The following is a 17,720-nucleotide window of genomic DNA, read 5'->3' on the forward strand; positions in this document are numbered from 1 at the left end:
CAATGCCGCCAAATCAAGATAAGACTAGTAACGGCAAGCAAATTGAACAAATCATCACGCACAACTACTTTGTGTTCTACTCGTGCATAGAATCTACGCATAGACCTAGCTCTGATACCACTGTTGGGGAACGTAGCAATAATTCAAAATTTTCCTACAAGATCAATCTAGGAGATGCTAGCAACGAGAGAGAGGGAGTGCATCTTCATACCCTTGAAGATCGCTAAGCGGAAGCGTTACAAGAACGCGGTTGATGGAGTCGTACTCGCAGCGATTCAAATCGCGGAAGATCCGATCTAGCGCCGAACGGACGGCGCCTCCGCGTTCAACACACGTACAGCCCAGGGACGTCTCCTCCTTCTTGATCCAGCAAGGGGAGAGGAGAAGTTGAGGGAGAACTCCAGCAGCACGACGGCGTGGTGGCAATGGAGCTCGTGGTTCTCCGGCAAAGCTTCGCTAAGCACTACGGAGGAGGAGGAGGTGTATGAGGAGGGAGGGCTGGGCCAGGGAAGAGGTGCGGCTGCCCTCCCACCCCTCCACTATATATAGGGGCAAGGGGAGAGGGGGAGGCGCCCTAGGGTTTCCCCTAGGGGGCGGCGGCCAAGCGGATTGGATCTCCCTAGGGAAAATCCTAGGGAGACTTGCCCCCCAAGCCAAGCAGGTGGAGGCTTGCCTCCCAAGCCAGGTGGAGGCGCCCCACCTCCCCAAGTAACGTGGGAAAGGGTGTGGGGGCGCACCACCCCTTAGTGGGCTGGTTTGCCCCTTCCCCTTTTGGCCCATGAGGCCCTCCAACACTTGCCGAGGCTCCCGAAACACCTTTCGGTCATGCTGGCCATAGCCTGGTACCCCCGGAACACTTCCGGACTCCAATACCCTTCGTGCAATATATCGATCTTCACCGCCGGACCATTCCGGAACTCCTCGTGATGTCCGGGATCTCATCCGAGACTCCGAACAACCTTCGGTAACCACATACTATTTCCCATAACAACTCTAGCGTCACCGAACCTTAAGTGTGTAGACCTTACGGGTTCGGGAACCATGCAGACATGACAGAGACACCTCTCCGGCCAATAACCAATAGCGGGATCTAGATACCCATATTGGCTCCCACATGTTCCACGATGATCTCATCGGATGAACCACGATGTCGGGGATTCAATCAATCCCGTATACAATTCCCTTTGTCTATCGGCATGTTGCTTGCCCGAGATTCGATCTTCGGTATCCCAATACCTCGTTCAATCTTGTTACCGGCAAGTCTCTTTACTCATTCCGTAACGCATGATCCCATGGCTAACTCATTAGTCACGTTGAGCTCATTATGATGATGCATTACCGAGTGGGCCCAGAGATACCTCTCCGTCATACGGAGTGACAAATCCCAGTCTCGATTCGTGCCAACCCAACAGACACTTTCGGAGATACCTGTAGTGCACCTTTATAGCCACCCAGTTACGTTGTGACGTTTGGTACACCCAAAGCATTCCTACGGTATCCGGGAGTTGCACAATCTCATGGTCTAAGGAAACGATACTTGACATTAGAAAAGCTCTTAGCAAACGAACTACACGATCTTGTGCTATGCTTAGGATTGGGTCTTGTCCATCACATCATTCTCCTAATGATGTGATCCCGTTATCAATGACATCCAATGTCCATGGTCAGGAAACCATAACCATCTATTGATCAACGAGCTAGTCAACTAGAGGCTTACTAGGGACATGTTGTGGTCTATGTATTCACACATGTATTACGGTTTCCAGTTAATACAATTATAGCATGAACAATAGACAATTATCATGAACAAGGAAATACAATAATAACCATTTTATTATTGTCTCTAGGGCATATTTCCAACAGAACTTGCAACATACAGCATAAAAACTACATGAAGTCATCATCATCATTCTCGATCGATGCAGAACTCTTGCCCTTCGACGGTGAAGAACTCTTGCCCTTCGACGATGAAGAAGTCGTGCCCTTCGACGATGCAGAAACCTTGCCCTTCGACGATGCAGAAACCTTGCCCTTCGACGATGCAGAACCCGGAAGCGGCGGCATGAAGATATCATCTTCGTCCTCGCTCTCCTCAGTCCATAAACATGGATTATTTGCTGCAATCCTTCTGAAAGTTTCACTATTCGGCACCACTACCTTCTTCCACCTTTCATGCAACCTAAGAAGTTCTTTACGTACCTCCTCATAGGTCCTTTCAGGCCACCCAGACCTACGTAATTCGTGAGCCAACTCATTCATTATGGTGTCACTACTGGTGAGTTCGTCCCATGGAACTATCCTATTGTCCATCCTGAAATCGGTAGCTAGCCTCAGAAGAGTCCTGCTCATCCCAGGGTGAAAACTACGATCGAAAGGATAATGCGACATCTCAACTACACTACACTGGAATGCTTATCCACCTCCGTCTGAAGGGGGTTTTATAGGTAGAGAGGAGAAAATGGCGGGAAAGAACAACTGCAGTATGGCGGGAAAGAGTTGGCGGGAACATATGGCGGGAAACGGGTGGCGGGGAAGAGTTGGCGGGAACATATGGCAGGAAACGGGTGGCGGGAAAGAGTTGGCGGGAACATATGGCGGGAAACGGTGGATGAGAAACGGGTGGCGGGAAAGAGTTGGCGGGAAAATATTGAGGGGAAAGGGTTGTGCGAAAATACGTCATAGTTTTGGAAAAAAAATCTGTAATATCGTACGGGGCAAAAAAAATCTGTAATATGGTATGCATGCACCAGTCGGTCCACAGCAGGCCAATTAGTTCCTGTCGGCCCACAGCAGGCCAATTAGTTCCTGTCAGCCCACAGCAGGCCGACTGGACCTTGTCAGCCCCCAGTTGGCCGACTGGACTTTACCTGGTGGCCGATAGGCCAATCGGCCAGCAGCAAGCGGATAGGACCCCAGTCGGCCTGCTGTGGGCCGACTAGGACCAGTCGGCCTGCTGTGGGCCGACGTTGTATTATTTTTGAAAATCATTTTTGTGGCATAATATTTGTGCAAATTAATAAAAAATGTATTATTTAAAAAAAATAGCTCTACAACCGCGATGGTTAAATCCGGCTCATCAAACGCCCGTGGATGCGCCCACAGGAAGTTGCAGGCAATCCTCACCGCAACTGCATCCTGACACCTCATACTAAATTCTTAAATTCATACAAAAGCATGCAAACAAAAAAACCTATGTACCACGTAGATCACCTAGCTACTCCTTGTCGGAGATGTCAACTATTTTGGTGCCCGGCTCCGGGTACATGGGCGGCCGCTGCAGCTCTAGCTCCTCCGGCTGCTCCCCTCCGGCCTCCACCTCTATCTCCTCGCCGAGTTCGGCGAAGAGCGCGTCGGTCGTTGCTACTTCTTGAGCTTGCGTTTTCCCTTGAAGAGAAAAGGGTGATGCTGCAAAGTAGAGATAAGTATTTTCCTCAGTTAAGAACCAATGTATCAATTCAGTAGGAGCACAAACAAGTCTCCAATATACGCACATGCACAAACTAACAAACACTTACACAATGCGAATAAGGGGTTGTCAATCCCTTTCACGGCCACTTGCAAAAGTGAGATATAATAGAGATAGATTTAAAAGATAAATAAAAGGCAAACTAAAGTAAATATTAATAAATTGCAGCACAGTGTTTTTGGGTTTTCGGTTTATAGATCTGAAAATATGTGTTGGAAAATAGACCCGACGGCCATAGGTTTCACTCGAGACTTCTCTCTCGAAAAAAGCATAGGGTGGGTAAACAAATTACTGTAGCGCAAAGTTACGACGATATCTAAGACAATGATCATGAATATAGGCATCACGTCTGTGACAAGTAGATCGAAACGATTCTGCATCACTACTATTACTCCACACATCGACCGAATCATGCCTGCATCTAGAGTATTAAGTTCATAAGAACAGAGTAACGCCTTAAGCAAGATGACATAATGTAGAGGGATAAACTCAAGCAATATGATATAAACCCCATCTTTTTATCCTTAGTGACAACAATACAATACGTGCCTCGATACCCCTACTGTCACTGGGTGAGGACACCGCAAGATTGAACCCATCACAAAGCACCTCTCTCATTTCAAGAAAAACCAATCTAGTAGGCCAAACCAAATCGATAGATCAGAGAGAAATACCAGGCTATCTCAATCGTGCATAAAAGAGTCAAGAAAAGACTCAAATAATATTTATAGATAATCTGATCATAAATCCACAATTCATCGGATCTCAACAAACGCACCGCAAAAAAAGATTGCATCGAATAGATCTCCAAGAACATCAAGGAGAACATTGTATTGAAGATCAGAGTTAGAGAAGAAGCCATGTAGCTACTAGCTATGGACCCTTAGGGTCGTGGTAAACTACTCATGCTTCATCAGAAGGGCAGCAAGGTTGGTGTAAAGGACCTCTGTGATCGAATCCCCTCCGACGGAGTGCCGGAAAAGGCCCCAAGATGGGATCTCACGAGAACAGAAGCTTGTGACGGTGGAAAAGTATTTTTGGTGTGCCCTCTGGTATAGGGGAGTATTTGAGGATTTATAGTGTGAAGATTAGGGTTGAAAGGTCCCTACGGCTTGTGGCCGCCTCGTAGGTCTTCTGGCCTCCTCTCTAAGTCTCGTGGGTTTTTTCTGGTCCAAGAAAAAACACCGTAAAGTTTTATTCCGTTTGGACTCCGTTTGATATTCCTTTTCTGTAAAAGTCAAAAACAAGAAAATAATAGAAACTCATGCTGGGCACTAGATTAATAGGTTAGTCTCAAAAATAATATAAAATATCATATTAATGCATATAAAACATTCAAAACAGATAATATAATAGCATGGAACAATAAAAAATTATAGATACATTGGAGACGTATCAGTCGCCGCCTGCTCCTGCCGGAGAAACTCCCGGTTAACCTCCACATAGGCCTCATCCTGGATGGACTCCAGGATGGCCTGCTGCTCTGCCATCTTCGCGGCTTGGGCGACAGCGAACTCCGCCTTCGCCTCCTCAATGGTGAACCCCGGAGCAGGCCGCTCCGCCTCGTCCTCCTCCGGATCCGCCACCTCCATCGGCTCTAGCAGCTGCTCTCCTTCGTCCTCCTCCGGTTTCGGCGAGTCTGGAGGTAGCTCGGCAGTGATGCGGGCGGCGCGCCTAGCCTGGATCTCCTCCACGATCTGCCTTCGGCGCTCTGGAGTTAGCATAGTGTATGTGGTGATCTTCTATCGGACCATGGCGATGCCGGAGAGCGTGGGAGAGCGGGGGAGAGGAGGCGGACGGGCTTGGGTGGCGGCGCAGAGAGGGAGGAGGTGGACTGGCTAGGGTTGGGGGACGTCGGCCGGCTTAAATAACCGGATTTGGCCTCGGGCTGCAAGCCAGAGCGGCGCCACGCGGGTTCACAATACACGACGGAAGAAGCATCCGTGAGACCGCCGGGTTTTTGGGCGATTCCGCGTGGGACCCCATCCTCAGTCCTTCGTGGCAGACATGCCCAGGCGCGCTCGAGCACCCCATACCCGCCCCATATTTGAGCTAGATATGAGGGGTGCCGGTCAGCCCGGGCGTTTGAGGCGTCCGGCTTGGTCGATTTTTTGTGACTAGTCAGCCCGCCGAGGCATTTGAGGGCGATTTGGGGAGCCTGGTCGTAGATGCTAATGCATGTATTCTTGTTATGTTATGGTGTAAATTCAAGTATAAAAAGAAAGGCGGACTTCTGACGAGCGAGCGGAGCGGGGCCCATCACCGGTAGGCTTGGGCTGTAGCAGATCGAGGCAAACCACCCAAAGGCGTTCTTTGGCCGGTATTGGATTGTTTAAGTGCACAAGCACTATTGCCACATCTGCACTAGATCGAGGCAAACCACCCAAAGGTGTTATTCGGCCAGTATTGGATTGTTTAGGGGGTAATGAAGCATGAAAAAAAACATCAGCAGATTATGTGAACCGCCAAGTTTCGGATTATTTGAACCACCAAGTTTCTTCAAGGTAGTAAAATGATTTTTTTTCAATTATTTATGTGCCCAAGCAATGTTGCTCCTAGTGGGATTATGTGAACCAAGTTTTTTCAAGGTAGTAATATGAAATATTTTCAATTATTTAAGTGCCCAAGCACCAGTGTCAAACCACCAAAAGGCGTTCTTTGGCCGGTATTGGATTGTTTAGGGGGTAATGAAACAGGAAAAAAATCAGCAGATTATGTGAACCATCAAGTTTCTTCAAGGTAGTAAAATGAAAAAAGAATCAATTATTTAAGTGCCCAAGCACCATTACCAAGTCAGCACTAGCTCGAGGCAAACCATCCAAAGGTGTTCTTTGGTCGGTATTGGAGTGTTTAGGGGGTAATGAAACAAGAAAAAAAAACATTAGCAGATTATGTGAACCACCAAGTTTCTTCAGGGTAAAACCACCTTTGACCATTGCCACGTTAGCACTAGCTCGAGGCAAACCACCCAAAGGCGTTTTTTGGCCGGTATTGGATTGTTTAGGGGGTAATGAAACAGAAAAAGAACATCAATGGATTATGTGAACCAAGTTTCAGATTATGTGAACCATTAAATTTCTTCAAGATAGTAAAATGAATTTTTTTCAATTATTTAAGTGCCCAAGCACCATTGCCACGTCAGCACTAGCTCGAGGCAAACCACCCAAAGGCATTTTTTTGACCGGTATTAGATTTTTTAGGGGGTAATAAAACTGGAAAAAGTTTTTTGGTCGGTATTGGATTGTTTAGAGGGTACATCAACGGATTATATGAACCACCAAGTTTCTTCAAGGCAGTAAAAATGATTTTTTTTCTTCAATTATTTCTTTTTAATTATTTAAGTGCCCAAGCACCATTGCCACGTCAGCACTAGCTCGAGGCAAACCACCCAGAAGCGTTTTTTGGTCGGTACTGGATTGTTTAGGGGGTAATGAAACAGAAAAAGAACATCAACGGATTATGTGAACCAAGTTTCGGATTATGTGAACCATTAAGTTTCTTCAAGATAGTAAAATGATTTTTTTTCAATTATTTAAGTGCCCAAGCACCATTGCCACGTCAGCACTAGCTCGAGGCAAACCACCCAAAGTCGTTTTTTGACCGGTATTAGATTTTTTAGGGGGTAATGAAACTGGAAAAAGTTTTTTGGTCGGTATTGGATTGTTTAGAGGGTACATCAACGGATTATGTGAACCACCAAGTTTCTTCAAGGAAGTAAAAATGATTTTTTTTCTTCAATTGTTTATTTTTCAATTATTTAAGTGCCCAAGCACCATTGCCACGTCAGCACTAGCTCGAGGCAAACCACCCAGAGGCGTTTTTTGGTCGGTATTGGATTGTTTAGGGGGTAATGAACAGGAAAAAGTTTTTTGGTCAGTATTGGATTGTTTAGGGGTAATGAAACTGGAAAAAAAATACATCAACGGATTATGTGAACCACCAAGTTTCTTCAAGGCAGTAAAAAGTTTTTTTTTAATTATTTATTTTCTCGTGGCAAACCACCGAGAGGCGTTTTTTGGTCGGTATTGGATTGTTTAGGGGGTAATGAACAGGAAAAAGTTTTTTGGTCGGTATTGGATTGTTTAGGGGGTAATGAAACAGGAAAAAAAATTACATCAACGGATTATTTGAACCACCAAGTTTCTTCAAGGCAGTAAAAATAATTTTTTTTCAACTATTTATTTTCCAAAGAAATGTTGCTCCCGGCGGGGCTCTCTTCAATTATTTATTTTTCAATTATTTTAGTGCCCAAGCACCATTGCCACGTCAGCACTAGCTCGAGGCAAACCACCCAGAGGCGTTTTTTGGTCGGTATTGGATTGTTTAGGGGGTAATGAATAGGAAAAAGTTTTTTGTCGGTATTGGATTGTTTAGGGGGTAATGAAACAGGAAAATAATACATCAACGGATTATGTGAACCACCAAGTTTCTTCAAGGCAGTAAAAATATTTTTTTTCAATTATTTATTTTCTCAAGGCAAACCACCCAGCGGCGTTTTTTGGTCGGTATTGGATTCTTTAGGGGGTAATGAACAGGAAAACGTTTTTTGGTCGGTATTGGATTGTTTAGGGGGTAATGCACAGGAAAAAGTTTTTTGGTCGGTATTGGATTGTTTAGGGGTAATGAAACATGGAAAAAAAAATACATCAACGGATTATGTGAACCACCAAGTTTCTTCAAGGCAGTAAAAACAATTGTTTTTCAATTATTTATTTTCTCGAGGCAAACCATCCAGAGGCGTTTTTTGGTCGGTATTGGATTGTTTAGGGGGTAATGAAACAGGAAAAAAATTACAGCAACGGATTATGTGAACCACCAAGTTTCTTCATGGCAGTAAAAATAATTTTTTTTCAACTATTTATTTTCCAAAGAAATGTTGCTTCCGGCGGGCTCTCTTCAATTATTTATTTTTCAATTATTTAAGTGCCCAAGCACCATTGCCACGTCAGCACTAGCTCGAGGCAAACCACCTAGAGGCGTTTTTTGGTCGGTATTGGATTGTTTAGGGGGTAATGAACAGGAAAAAGTTTTTTTTTGTCGGTATTGGATTGTTTAGGGGGTAATGAAACAAGAAAAAAATACATCAACGGATTATGTGAACCACCAAGTTTCTTCAAGGCAGTAAATTTTTTTTCAATTGTTTATTTTCTCAAGGCAAACCACCCAGAGGCGTTATTTTCCAAAGAAATGTTGCTCCCGGCGTGGCTCGAACCCGCGACCTTCGGCTCATAAAAGCAACGCTCTAACCAACTGAGCTACGGGAGCTTTGCGATTTAATGTAATTTCCTATTTAAGTATTCCGAATCATCTAACCTTCTGCCCGATACGTTTTGTAAACCTAACCTCGGCAGCAACTAATTGGTTTCTGTCGACTCGAAGAACTCAGAATGACAGAATCAGTAGAATCAACTCGGTGCTGAACTGAACACAATCAAGTGTGAACAAGGCATTCTATTTGCTATGGTACTCATAAATGTCAAGGTCAACAACATGGAGGACTACAAGTGGCAGCTTATTTATGTACATCAACAATCTCCTAATGTTTTCACTCGTCAATGCATCCATGTCTACAACATCACGATCATCGGTGTACACCCACAGACTGCTCGGCTTCACCTTTTGGAGACAGGCGCGGCAAAAGGGGCACGACTTTGATTTAGCATTCCTGCGAGGAGAGTGAACCTTGTTATCGTCGTCATCAAACGTATTAAGTGGTCCGGCAAATTGGAACAGAGTGAAGAGTGTGACAAGTTAGGCAGGAAGAGCATGGATGGAATTGTTTTGCTCGATGACTAACGAACACAATATGAAATCCAATTAGTGTTAAATAATGACATGAAGAAAGTGAAGCAAATCTCCTGAGGTAATTAAAGCATTGAGCTGAACATCTCAGATTTATTGAGAGAACCTGACGAACATATGAAGCAGGCTTTGTGTATGTAAATGTTTCTCATAATTTAAATAAATGTTGGGGCTCTGTTTGGCATAATCTGCATGCATGCAACTGATTGTTGAACTTGCCTGAAAAGAAAACGGATTGTTGAACTACAAAAGTTTACCCTTTCTTTATGAGCGTTATGAAATGCATCCAAAACAAAACAGATTGTGTTTTGGTAATCGAAACAGATTGTTGAACTATAAATAATACCATCACACCAAAGCTGGGGAAACAGGTTGTCAGTTAGATCAGTAGGATAAGGCGTAGATGGCAGATGAACTACTTGGCTACATATAAGCTATAAAAAAAATTGCGCAAATGATTAAAGCAATGACTTTTGCAGGCAATCGAATGAGGGAGACGAGGGAATTTCATACCATTCTTCGAAGCACCTCAAGCACAAGGAGTGCGTACAGTCGGGCAGCACGATTTTAGCGTTCACCTCGAGACAAATCCCACACTCGACCTCCCTCTCCAAATCCAGCTGAGAGAAATCGCCATCCCTTCTCTTGAACTTGTCCACGCACAGCCTCCTTTGCTTCCTGTCGTCCAGTTCAGTGATCCCGCTTGGCAGCTGAAGCAACGACGGGAATATAACACCTGCCGCGACGCAAACACTATCGATGAACATGTGGAGTCATCCATGTTTTTTTTTCTATCTAGGGAAACAGCAGGACTCTGCTGCTTCCATGGTTTTGCTTGGATTGAGAGGTAATAACAATTAAGAAAAGTACCGTAGAATTCTCTGATGCTGGCCTCCCTCTCCCAACTTGGCAAGGTCGTCGTGCCATCCTCCGCGTACACCTGCGTTACCAGAAATTTATCAAAATCCAGTCAGCAAGCAGATGCGAAGAACTAATCGGACAAGAGCAAAACGCTGAAATTGCAGAAGGGCTGCGAGGAAATTCAGTGAGCACCTTGTAAATCATAATCTTGAGGAGGCCGAGCGCGCTGGCGAGTCGGCAGTCGGTCCACTGGACGAGGACATGCGCTACGGCGCTGTAGGCCATCCGCATCTGGATGACCGACCCGTCGTAGTCCCTCATGAACTCCGACGCCCTGCGCACCAGGAGCAGAGGACGCAGCCAAATTAATCAGCGAGGCACATCAACGACGAAAAGCGCACGCAGAATCTGGGGAATTGGGGAGGGTCGTTGCACTCACAGCGCATTGGCGTGCTCGATGTCGGCCTCGAGGGCCTTGACGGACTCCTGGAACCTCCGCATCGATGAGCCGATCGATGGACCGCCGGCGAGAACCCTAGCTAAACCTCCTCCTCCTCCTCCTCCCGTCTGGTCTGGTCTACTCGGGTGGTGATCGGATTGGACTGGATTGTGCTCCGCTGCCTCCCCCTTAAGCTGCGGGCTTGGATTGCTTTCCCACCACTTTTGCTGCGCTCTTTGCTGAGTCCAACTCTAATCCGAGCCGTACTCCTCCTTTTGTTGCCACTCTCGAGGGGTTGGGGAGGCGACGAGGAACAGTGAACGGGGCCCGCGTGGCAGTCCTTTGCGCGATCCAGTGGAGCATTAACAATCCGTCGTTCACGCGCCAAAAAGACACGATGTTTACTCTTTCTCGCTGACAGGTGTGTCCGCTCGTGGGTGGGACCTTCCTGGCATTGAAAGTAGGTAATCGCGTGGGTACATTACTGGTGGAACGAGGCGGAGTTGGGTTTCCTGCCGAGCCAGGGCCCACGGAGAAATATCCGGAAGCAACGTCCACCTACGGGCGCTGCGCCCCGGTGTGCGTCACGCACCAACTGGCTAAGACGTTCGCTGACAGATGGGTCCAGCAGAAGCCTAGGCCGACATGGCAGTATCGGCCATCGGATATTTTCTTTTTTCAAGGCGGACCGGATGAGGTGCAGTGGATTAGTGGGTCCCGTAGGAGCGGAAGGAGGAAATCAGGGGGCTCCCTTGGTTTTGCTTTGTTTGGGATGCCGGGTGCGGCTCAAGGTGGGGCCGTGGAAACCTTATCTAGGTAGGTTGATGCACTTGACCCCCGCCCCCGGGCAAACAACGGTTGGTGGTTCGGTCAAGCACTCAAGGTTGTGGTTATCTCGGGACATGCCTTGGCGAATGGTGATTGGGGAGTAATCCAATGGCTCTTTCTTGGACCAGGGGGCAAATGTTTAGTATCGTACCTTAATTTCAATTTGCTTATCACATCTACCGTGTGGTATAGATGTTTATAGTAAATTACACTATGATGGTTATCTTGTACTCCCTCTATTTCTTTTCACAACCTTTGTAAACAATTATAAGACGTTTATTTACATAGAGTACTTCGCATATAAGATTTGTCTTAAGTCAGAAGATATGTAACCAAATTTATATTAAAACTATTGACATCTGCAATACTGAAGATATATATAGTATAAAAGGCAATTCCATGATGCATTTAATGATATTGATTTAATATGTTGTGAAAGTTCATATTTTTCTTATGATCTTGGTCAAACTTGTTGAAATTTCACTTATGAAAAAATTTATATTCAGGGTAAAAAGAAATAGAGACAATACTCCAACCTGCATGGTTCATGAATCTATTTGATCAAGCATGATGAGTTAGCAAATATGGTGCCGACAGTGTGTCGTATTATGGATGCTAATGGTGAGGAATCGTACCGTCTTTGGTGTCTTTGGAGCGAGCGATCGTTCGCTCTGGGAGGCTCACGCAAGCAGACAGTGTCGTTTGCTCTAGGAGGCTCCTGCGAACAAACATTTCAAAAGAAAAACCATGCTATAACAGAAAGATTTGTCATACTAAAGGAAAGTATTGGTGTGCCATAGTGAAAATATTATCACGCGTTTCAGGGATTTGTCATGCTGCAAATAGAAGAAAAATGTCAGGCTAAGAGAAGGGGAAGCTGCCCACATCTTCTCATGGGTGATATGGAATAGGAAGTGGCATATGGAGACCATGGGATTGAGCTTTTGACTTAGCTTTGCGACATGTAGAGCAATGCTTGGTGTAGCGGGAGAGGCGCGAAACATATTGGGCCAAAAGTAGTTCTTGGAGAGCGTGGCAAATGTCTTGTCACGACCAAAGTGACCCATAAGTCCTCCTCCATGAGCCTCTTGCAAAAGTAACAAACGAAGAGAAGACTCGGGTATACAAAGTTTGTTAGCTCTCATTAGATAATCATCCTTAATGTAATAGCGTTCTCAAGATGTATGCGTCAAGCATTTGGCATAAGGAATAGCAAAAGTAGGATCATGCGCATACAAGTCTTTTATGTGCTCAAAGTCTATGACATTCAATTCAAGTTGAGTTACAAGCATGCATTTGCGGGATAAAGCATCCACAACAACATTTGACTTACCTTTGATGTACTTGATAACATAGGGAAATGACTCAATAAACTCACTCCATTTGGCATGTCGCTTATTCAATTTCGTTTGACTCTTAAGATATTTAAGTGTTTCATGATTCGTATGGATGACAAATTTATAAGGGTGAAGATAATGTTCCCACACATGCAAGACTCTCACTAAAGCATATAACTCTTTGTCATAAATGGGATAATTAAGTTGTGCTCCGAAAAGTTACTCACTAAAGTAAGCTATTCGGCGCTTCTCTTGCATCAACACACCTCCTATGCCATTATCTTGGGACGGTCCCCAAACAAATGGTGCATTATTCTTACTCGGGGCATGCAAAGGTGAGGCAATCGTGCCAATGTCCTTAACGAATCTACGATAGAAACCGGCTAAGGCAAGGAAACTACGCACTTGTTGCAAGTTGGTTGGTTGTGGCCAAGTTTTAATAGCCTCAATTTTAGCTTCATCGACACGAACACCCTTAGAAGACACAACAAAGCCCAAGAAAACAAGCTTGCCAACACCAAATTTGCATTTCTCCATATTAGCATAAAGTCGCTTGTTTCTAAGAGTTTGCAAAATGGATCTAAGATGGGTGACATGAGCTTCTAGAGACTCGCTAAACACATGTATATCATCAAAGTAGTCCACAATAAATACGCCAATGTAGGGGCGAAGAACATAATGCATCACACGCATGAAAGTACCAGGTGTCGTGGTTCTAAGACTGACAGTAGAATGGGGGTAGGTATGAGGAGGCAAGATCCTAGCTATGGTGAAGTTGTACACACAAGGTTTAGGAGTTCAGGCCCTTCACGGTGGAAGTAATAGCCCTACGTCTCGGTGCTCGGGAGCTCGGTCGATTGGATTATGTGGTGGAGTTACAGGGGGTGCGAACCCTTGCCCTGAGGAGGGGGGTGGCTTATATAGAGTTCGCCAAGCCCCTCCGGCCCTTAGTTACACAGGGTTTAAGGTACATAAAGATAGGGCGTTACTGATAACGCCAGCAATAAAGATACATGAATGACCATTAAGTCTACAGAGTAACGCCTGACTGTTGCCATTACAGAGTGACTTTAGATCTTCTATCCGTCAAGTGATTCTTGTTACGGTCGAGTGAGAACTTCCTGGTCGAATGAACTTGAGTCTTCCGAGTGGAAAGTTTCTAGTCGAGTGGATGATGGTATCCCTTGAATGCTTCTGACTTTAGGTAAATGTCCTTGGGGAGGGCGTCTAGGTCATGCCTATGACCCTACCCTAGGTACATGTCGTCATCATTAGCCCCCGAATGGTTCAGGGTTCGAGTGGAAAAAGGAGTGGAAGTTGATTCTGACTCAGTTACACGCTGCGGAAGCGTTTTCCTTAGACTGATGAGCCATGCGACAACTTTGACTTCATTTTCAATCGCCTTGATCCATTCTAAAGTAGTCGAGTGAACTTTGCTGATAAGCTTCGAGTGTTGATTATGGAAAAAATCTTCAGTCTGACAGGTTGCTCTGCTGCTCCCGGATCTTGTGGGATTCAAAATTTTGGGAAGCACGTGGGACGGAGGAGCCGCAGTAATTGGGATGGATTAGGCAGGAGCGCCTCGATCTCCGCGCCACCTTTTTCGCCACGTACCGAGCGAGCGACAGTTACGGGATTTGACAGGATTGCCTGGGCCCAGTCGTCAGTCACTCGGAAATGACTCCATATAAGGCGTTGGGTTGGGGAATTTTGCACAGTGCGCCCCAATTTCTCCTTCTTCCTCCTTTGCTTCTCCACCGCTACCGCTTCCGCTCCGACGCCGCCTCCCGCCCGTGCGCCTCTTGCTGCGATGGCGAAGGAAAAGACGGCAGCGCTGGAGCGTGCAAAGAAGGGGGCGGCAAAGGGGAAGGGGAAGAAGACCGCCAGGAGCGGGTCGTCGTCGAGATCCGGCTTGCCGCGCGGCTGGTTTCAGGGCGACTGGATCCAGTCCACAATCGAGTTGGATGACTTGCAAGATCTGGCCGAGAGCGGGCTGATTGAGCATGGTTCCTGGAGGCTCCCGGGGGATGAAAATGAGCCGCAACCTTAGTAGGGCGAGTGCGTCTTACTCGCCACTCATGTCGACCGCAGTTTTTCCTTGCCCCCACATCCCTTTTTCCGTGCTTTTCTGAACTTCTTCGGAGCTCAACTCCACCATTTCTCTCCCAACACTATCACGTACCTTGCTGCCTTTGTCTCCCTGTGTGAGAATTTCCTGGGCTGCCGACCGCACTGGGGTCTGTTTAAGCACATCTTCACATGCCGCTCGCAGACTGTGAAAAAAGCTAGCCCGAGTGACGAGAAAACCCAGGTGATCCAGATGTGTGTGGGCTTAGGCATCCAGATGAGGGGGAAGAGTGCTTTTCCCGCGATGACTCTCCCTGACTCGGTTAGAGGGTGGCAGTCGACTTGGTTTTATTGCAAAGACAAGTCGACCCCTGGTCATTCGACTGGTCTCCCTCCCTTTTCCTTGGAGCGAGTCCAGAAACCCACTACCTTGAGAGTGACTCCAGCAGAGAAGGTGGAGGTGACCATGTTGATGGAGCGAGTAGTTCAGCGGATCCATGAGGGTGTGACTGGTATGGATTTGCTCGAGGTATTTCTCAGTCGACGTATCCAGCCTCTCCAGGCTCGTGACCACTCCATGTGGATGTACTCGGGGATTGAAGATTCCACTCGGATCCACCCAAAGGACGTTCATGAGAAGACGGTGGCGCAGTGGGTGCAAGGCATCACAGGAAACAAGGATAACCCCAGGGGATCCCGAAGAGTTTTACCATTCAACGCCAACAACCAACCAGACCAGGTCTATTCTTTATTTCCGAGTGCTTTTCATTCTGACTTGTAGTTGTTTACTGAGTCGACCATCCTTTGTTCACCTCTTTTGCTTCGCAGATCTATACGGAGACATACTCAATGTCGAACGGGGAGCAAGAGCAGTACCAGGAAGGAGAAGAAAGCGGAGGTGAAAGCATGGATTGGCAGTCTGATGGAGGAAAAGAGGATGAGGAAAGCGAAGACTCGAGCAGTGGCGAAGAAGTCGAGTCACCACCTCGCAACGAAAGGCGTTCCAAGCATAAGCACGACCCAGCAAGTATCCGTGGCAAAGTGGCTAAGCCGACCGGACAGACTTCCAAGCGCATTCGGACCTCTTCCCCTGTGCCGACTGAGAAGGCTCCAAAGCAGCCCAAAGTTGCAGCATCGAAGTCTCGGAAGACCCTGCACAAGATCAATATCGATGTCCCCGTCGCTTCTGCGTAAGTGTCTTGTCCTCACTTTTTGCTCAAGGACTTGTGCTGTCAACTCTCTTCCTGATTTGACCGAGTGAATCTTGAAACTTGCAGATCTGCTACTTTTGGGACTTCTGCTTACAGGGATGGTGACGAGGATGTGGAAGACGCGGTCACTTCTAACCCGGGTATGACTTTTGCAAACTTGTTTCAGCCATTTTGTTGGTCGACTAAATCCTGGCGATTGATTCTTTTTGCAGCTCCTCCCAATGTCATTGAGCTTCCAGACGACGACGAGGATGTGTGCCGCTGAGGCCCATGGGAAGGGGAAGTAGGAAGACATCAACTGGCAAGCTGCCTCAGTCGACACCAGTGACAGAGCCGGCGATCCAGGAGACCGGCGATGCCAACCGGGCTTCTGTGACTTTTGCCGTACCATTGTCGAGTGCCCGACCTTCAGCGTCGACTGCACAGATTCCAGCCGATACACCGTCTTCACTCTTCACTGCGCATCATGTCCTGGAGGACCAAGTGGGTGCTGCCAAGGAAGCTATACGCCAGGCAGGCATCATGATGGAGCAGATGAAGGTGGTTCAGGAGGCCAGTCAAGCTGCTTATGACGCCAGCTCAGCTCTCCAGAGCAACATCCAAGTTGGTTGATTACCGACTGATCCCTTAGCTTGTTGCTTGTTCTATTAGGATATGCTACCTGAAAAATTTCCTTGTGCATCTTTTCGTCAGTCTGCATTTTGCATTTGTACACCCACTGGGTGTTTAATTTACTGCTGAATAGTTTTGCTTCTTGAGTCGACTAGGTTGTGTCGATTGAGTCTTTGAACCAGTGGGGGCACGCTGAGTGCACCCACTGGGTGTAGTCCCCAAGACCATAGTTGACTGCGGGTAGTCGGCTATGGTCTGAGAATCAGAACTTTCTCACTCGGTCTGAACGGCTCACGTCGAGTGGAAACTGGACCAGTGGGGGCACGCTGAGTGCACCCACTGGGTGTAGTCCCCGAGACTGTAGTCGACTGCGGGCAATCGACTGTGGTCTAAGAACAACTTTTCCTTTTCTTCTTCTTTCTTTTTTTATTTTTACACTTGGTGTCGGTGTCAAAACCGGCGGATCTTGGGTAGGGGGTCCCGACCTGTGCGTCTAAGGTCGATAGTAACAGGAGACAGGGGACACGATGTTTACCCAGGTTCGGGCCCTCTCTACGGAGGTAATACCCTACTTCCTGCTTGATTGATCTTGATGAATATGAGTATTACAAGAGTTGATCTACCACGAGATCGTAATGGCTAAAACCCTAGAAGTCTAGCCTGTATGACTATGGTAATGAGTATTCTGTCCTATAGACCTAACCCTCTGGTTTATATAGACACCAGAGGGATCTAGGGTTACATCAAGTCGGTTACAGAGAAAGGAATCTACATAGTTGATCGCCAAACTTGCCTTCCACGCCAAGGAGAATCCCATCCGGACACGGGTGGAGTCTTCGGTCTTCGTATCTTCACAGCTCATTAGTCCAGCCCATGGCTAACAGGCCGGACGCCCGAGGACCCCTTAGTCCAGGACTCCCTCAGTAGCCCCCGAACCAGGCTTTCAATGACGATATATCCGGCGCACAGATAGTCTTCGGCATTGCAAGGCGGGTTCCTCCTCCGATGACTTCGACGAGATGTATTCAGCGTCCCATTCACTGTTGCACTCCTCGTCTTCTGTGTATCCACAACATCGGCTCCCATGTGTCAAGCGA

The 17,720-nt window shown here is 46.8% G+C and overlaps 1 protein-coding gene and 1 non-coding gene across 2 annotated transcripts; both read right to left on the reverse strand.

Moving 5' to 3' along the window:
* Window positions 1-8,657: 8,657 nt before the first annotated feature.
* TRNAI-UAU (transfer RNA isoleucine (anticodon UAU)) lies at window positions 8,658-8,731 on the reverse strand. The gene has a single exon. It is a non-coding gene; the product is annotated as a tRNA-Ile (tRNA).
* Window positions 8,732-8,883: 152 nt separating this feature from the next.
* Window positions 8,884-10,829, reverse strand: LOC109763373 (E3 ubiquitin-protein ligase AIRP2). The gene is made up of 5 exons (XM_020322217.4): window positions 10,569-10,829; window positions 10,322-10,463; window positions 10,139-10,208; window positions 9,782-10,004; window positions 8,884-9,131 (listed from the first exon to the last, which is right to left on the reverse strand). Exons 1-5 carry the CDS (start codon window positions 10,628-10,630, stop codon window positions 8,918-8,920), a joined length of 711 nt encoding a protein of 236 aa, XP_020177806.1. The 5' UTR covers window positions 10,631-10,829; the 3' UTR covers window positions 8,884-8,917.
* Between the last annotated feature and the right edge of the window lie 6,891 nt (window positions 10,830-17,720).

Source organism: Aegilops tauschii, chromosome 1, assembly GCF_002575655.3.
Source record: "Aegilops tauschii subsp. strangulata cultivar AL8/78 chromosome 1, Aet v6.0, whole genome shotgun sequence".
Taxonomy (NCBI): domain Eukaryota; kingdom Viridiplantae; phylum Streptophyta; class Magnoliopsida; order Poales; family Poaceae; genus Aegilops; species Aegilops tauschii.

What these genes read in the sequence shown, in the direction of transcription:
- LOC109763373 (XM_020322217.4), bottom strand. Translation starts at nt 10,630, where the DNA reads ATGCGGAGGTTCCAGGAGTCCGTCAAGGCCCTCGAGGCCGACATCGAG. An exon ending in TCAAGATTATGATTTACAAG is followed by an intron (nt 10,209 to 10,321) that starts GTGCTCACTGAA and finishes CTGGTAACGCAG; the next exon opens with GTGTACGCGGAGGATGGCAC. An exon ending in CAGCATCAGAGAATTCTACG is followed by an intron (nt 10,005 to 10,138) that starts GTACTTTTCTTA and finishes GCGTCGCGGCAG; the next exon opens with GTGTTATATTCCCGTCGTTG.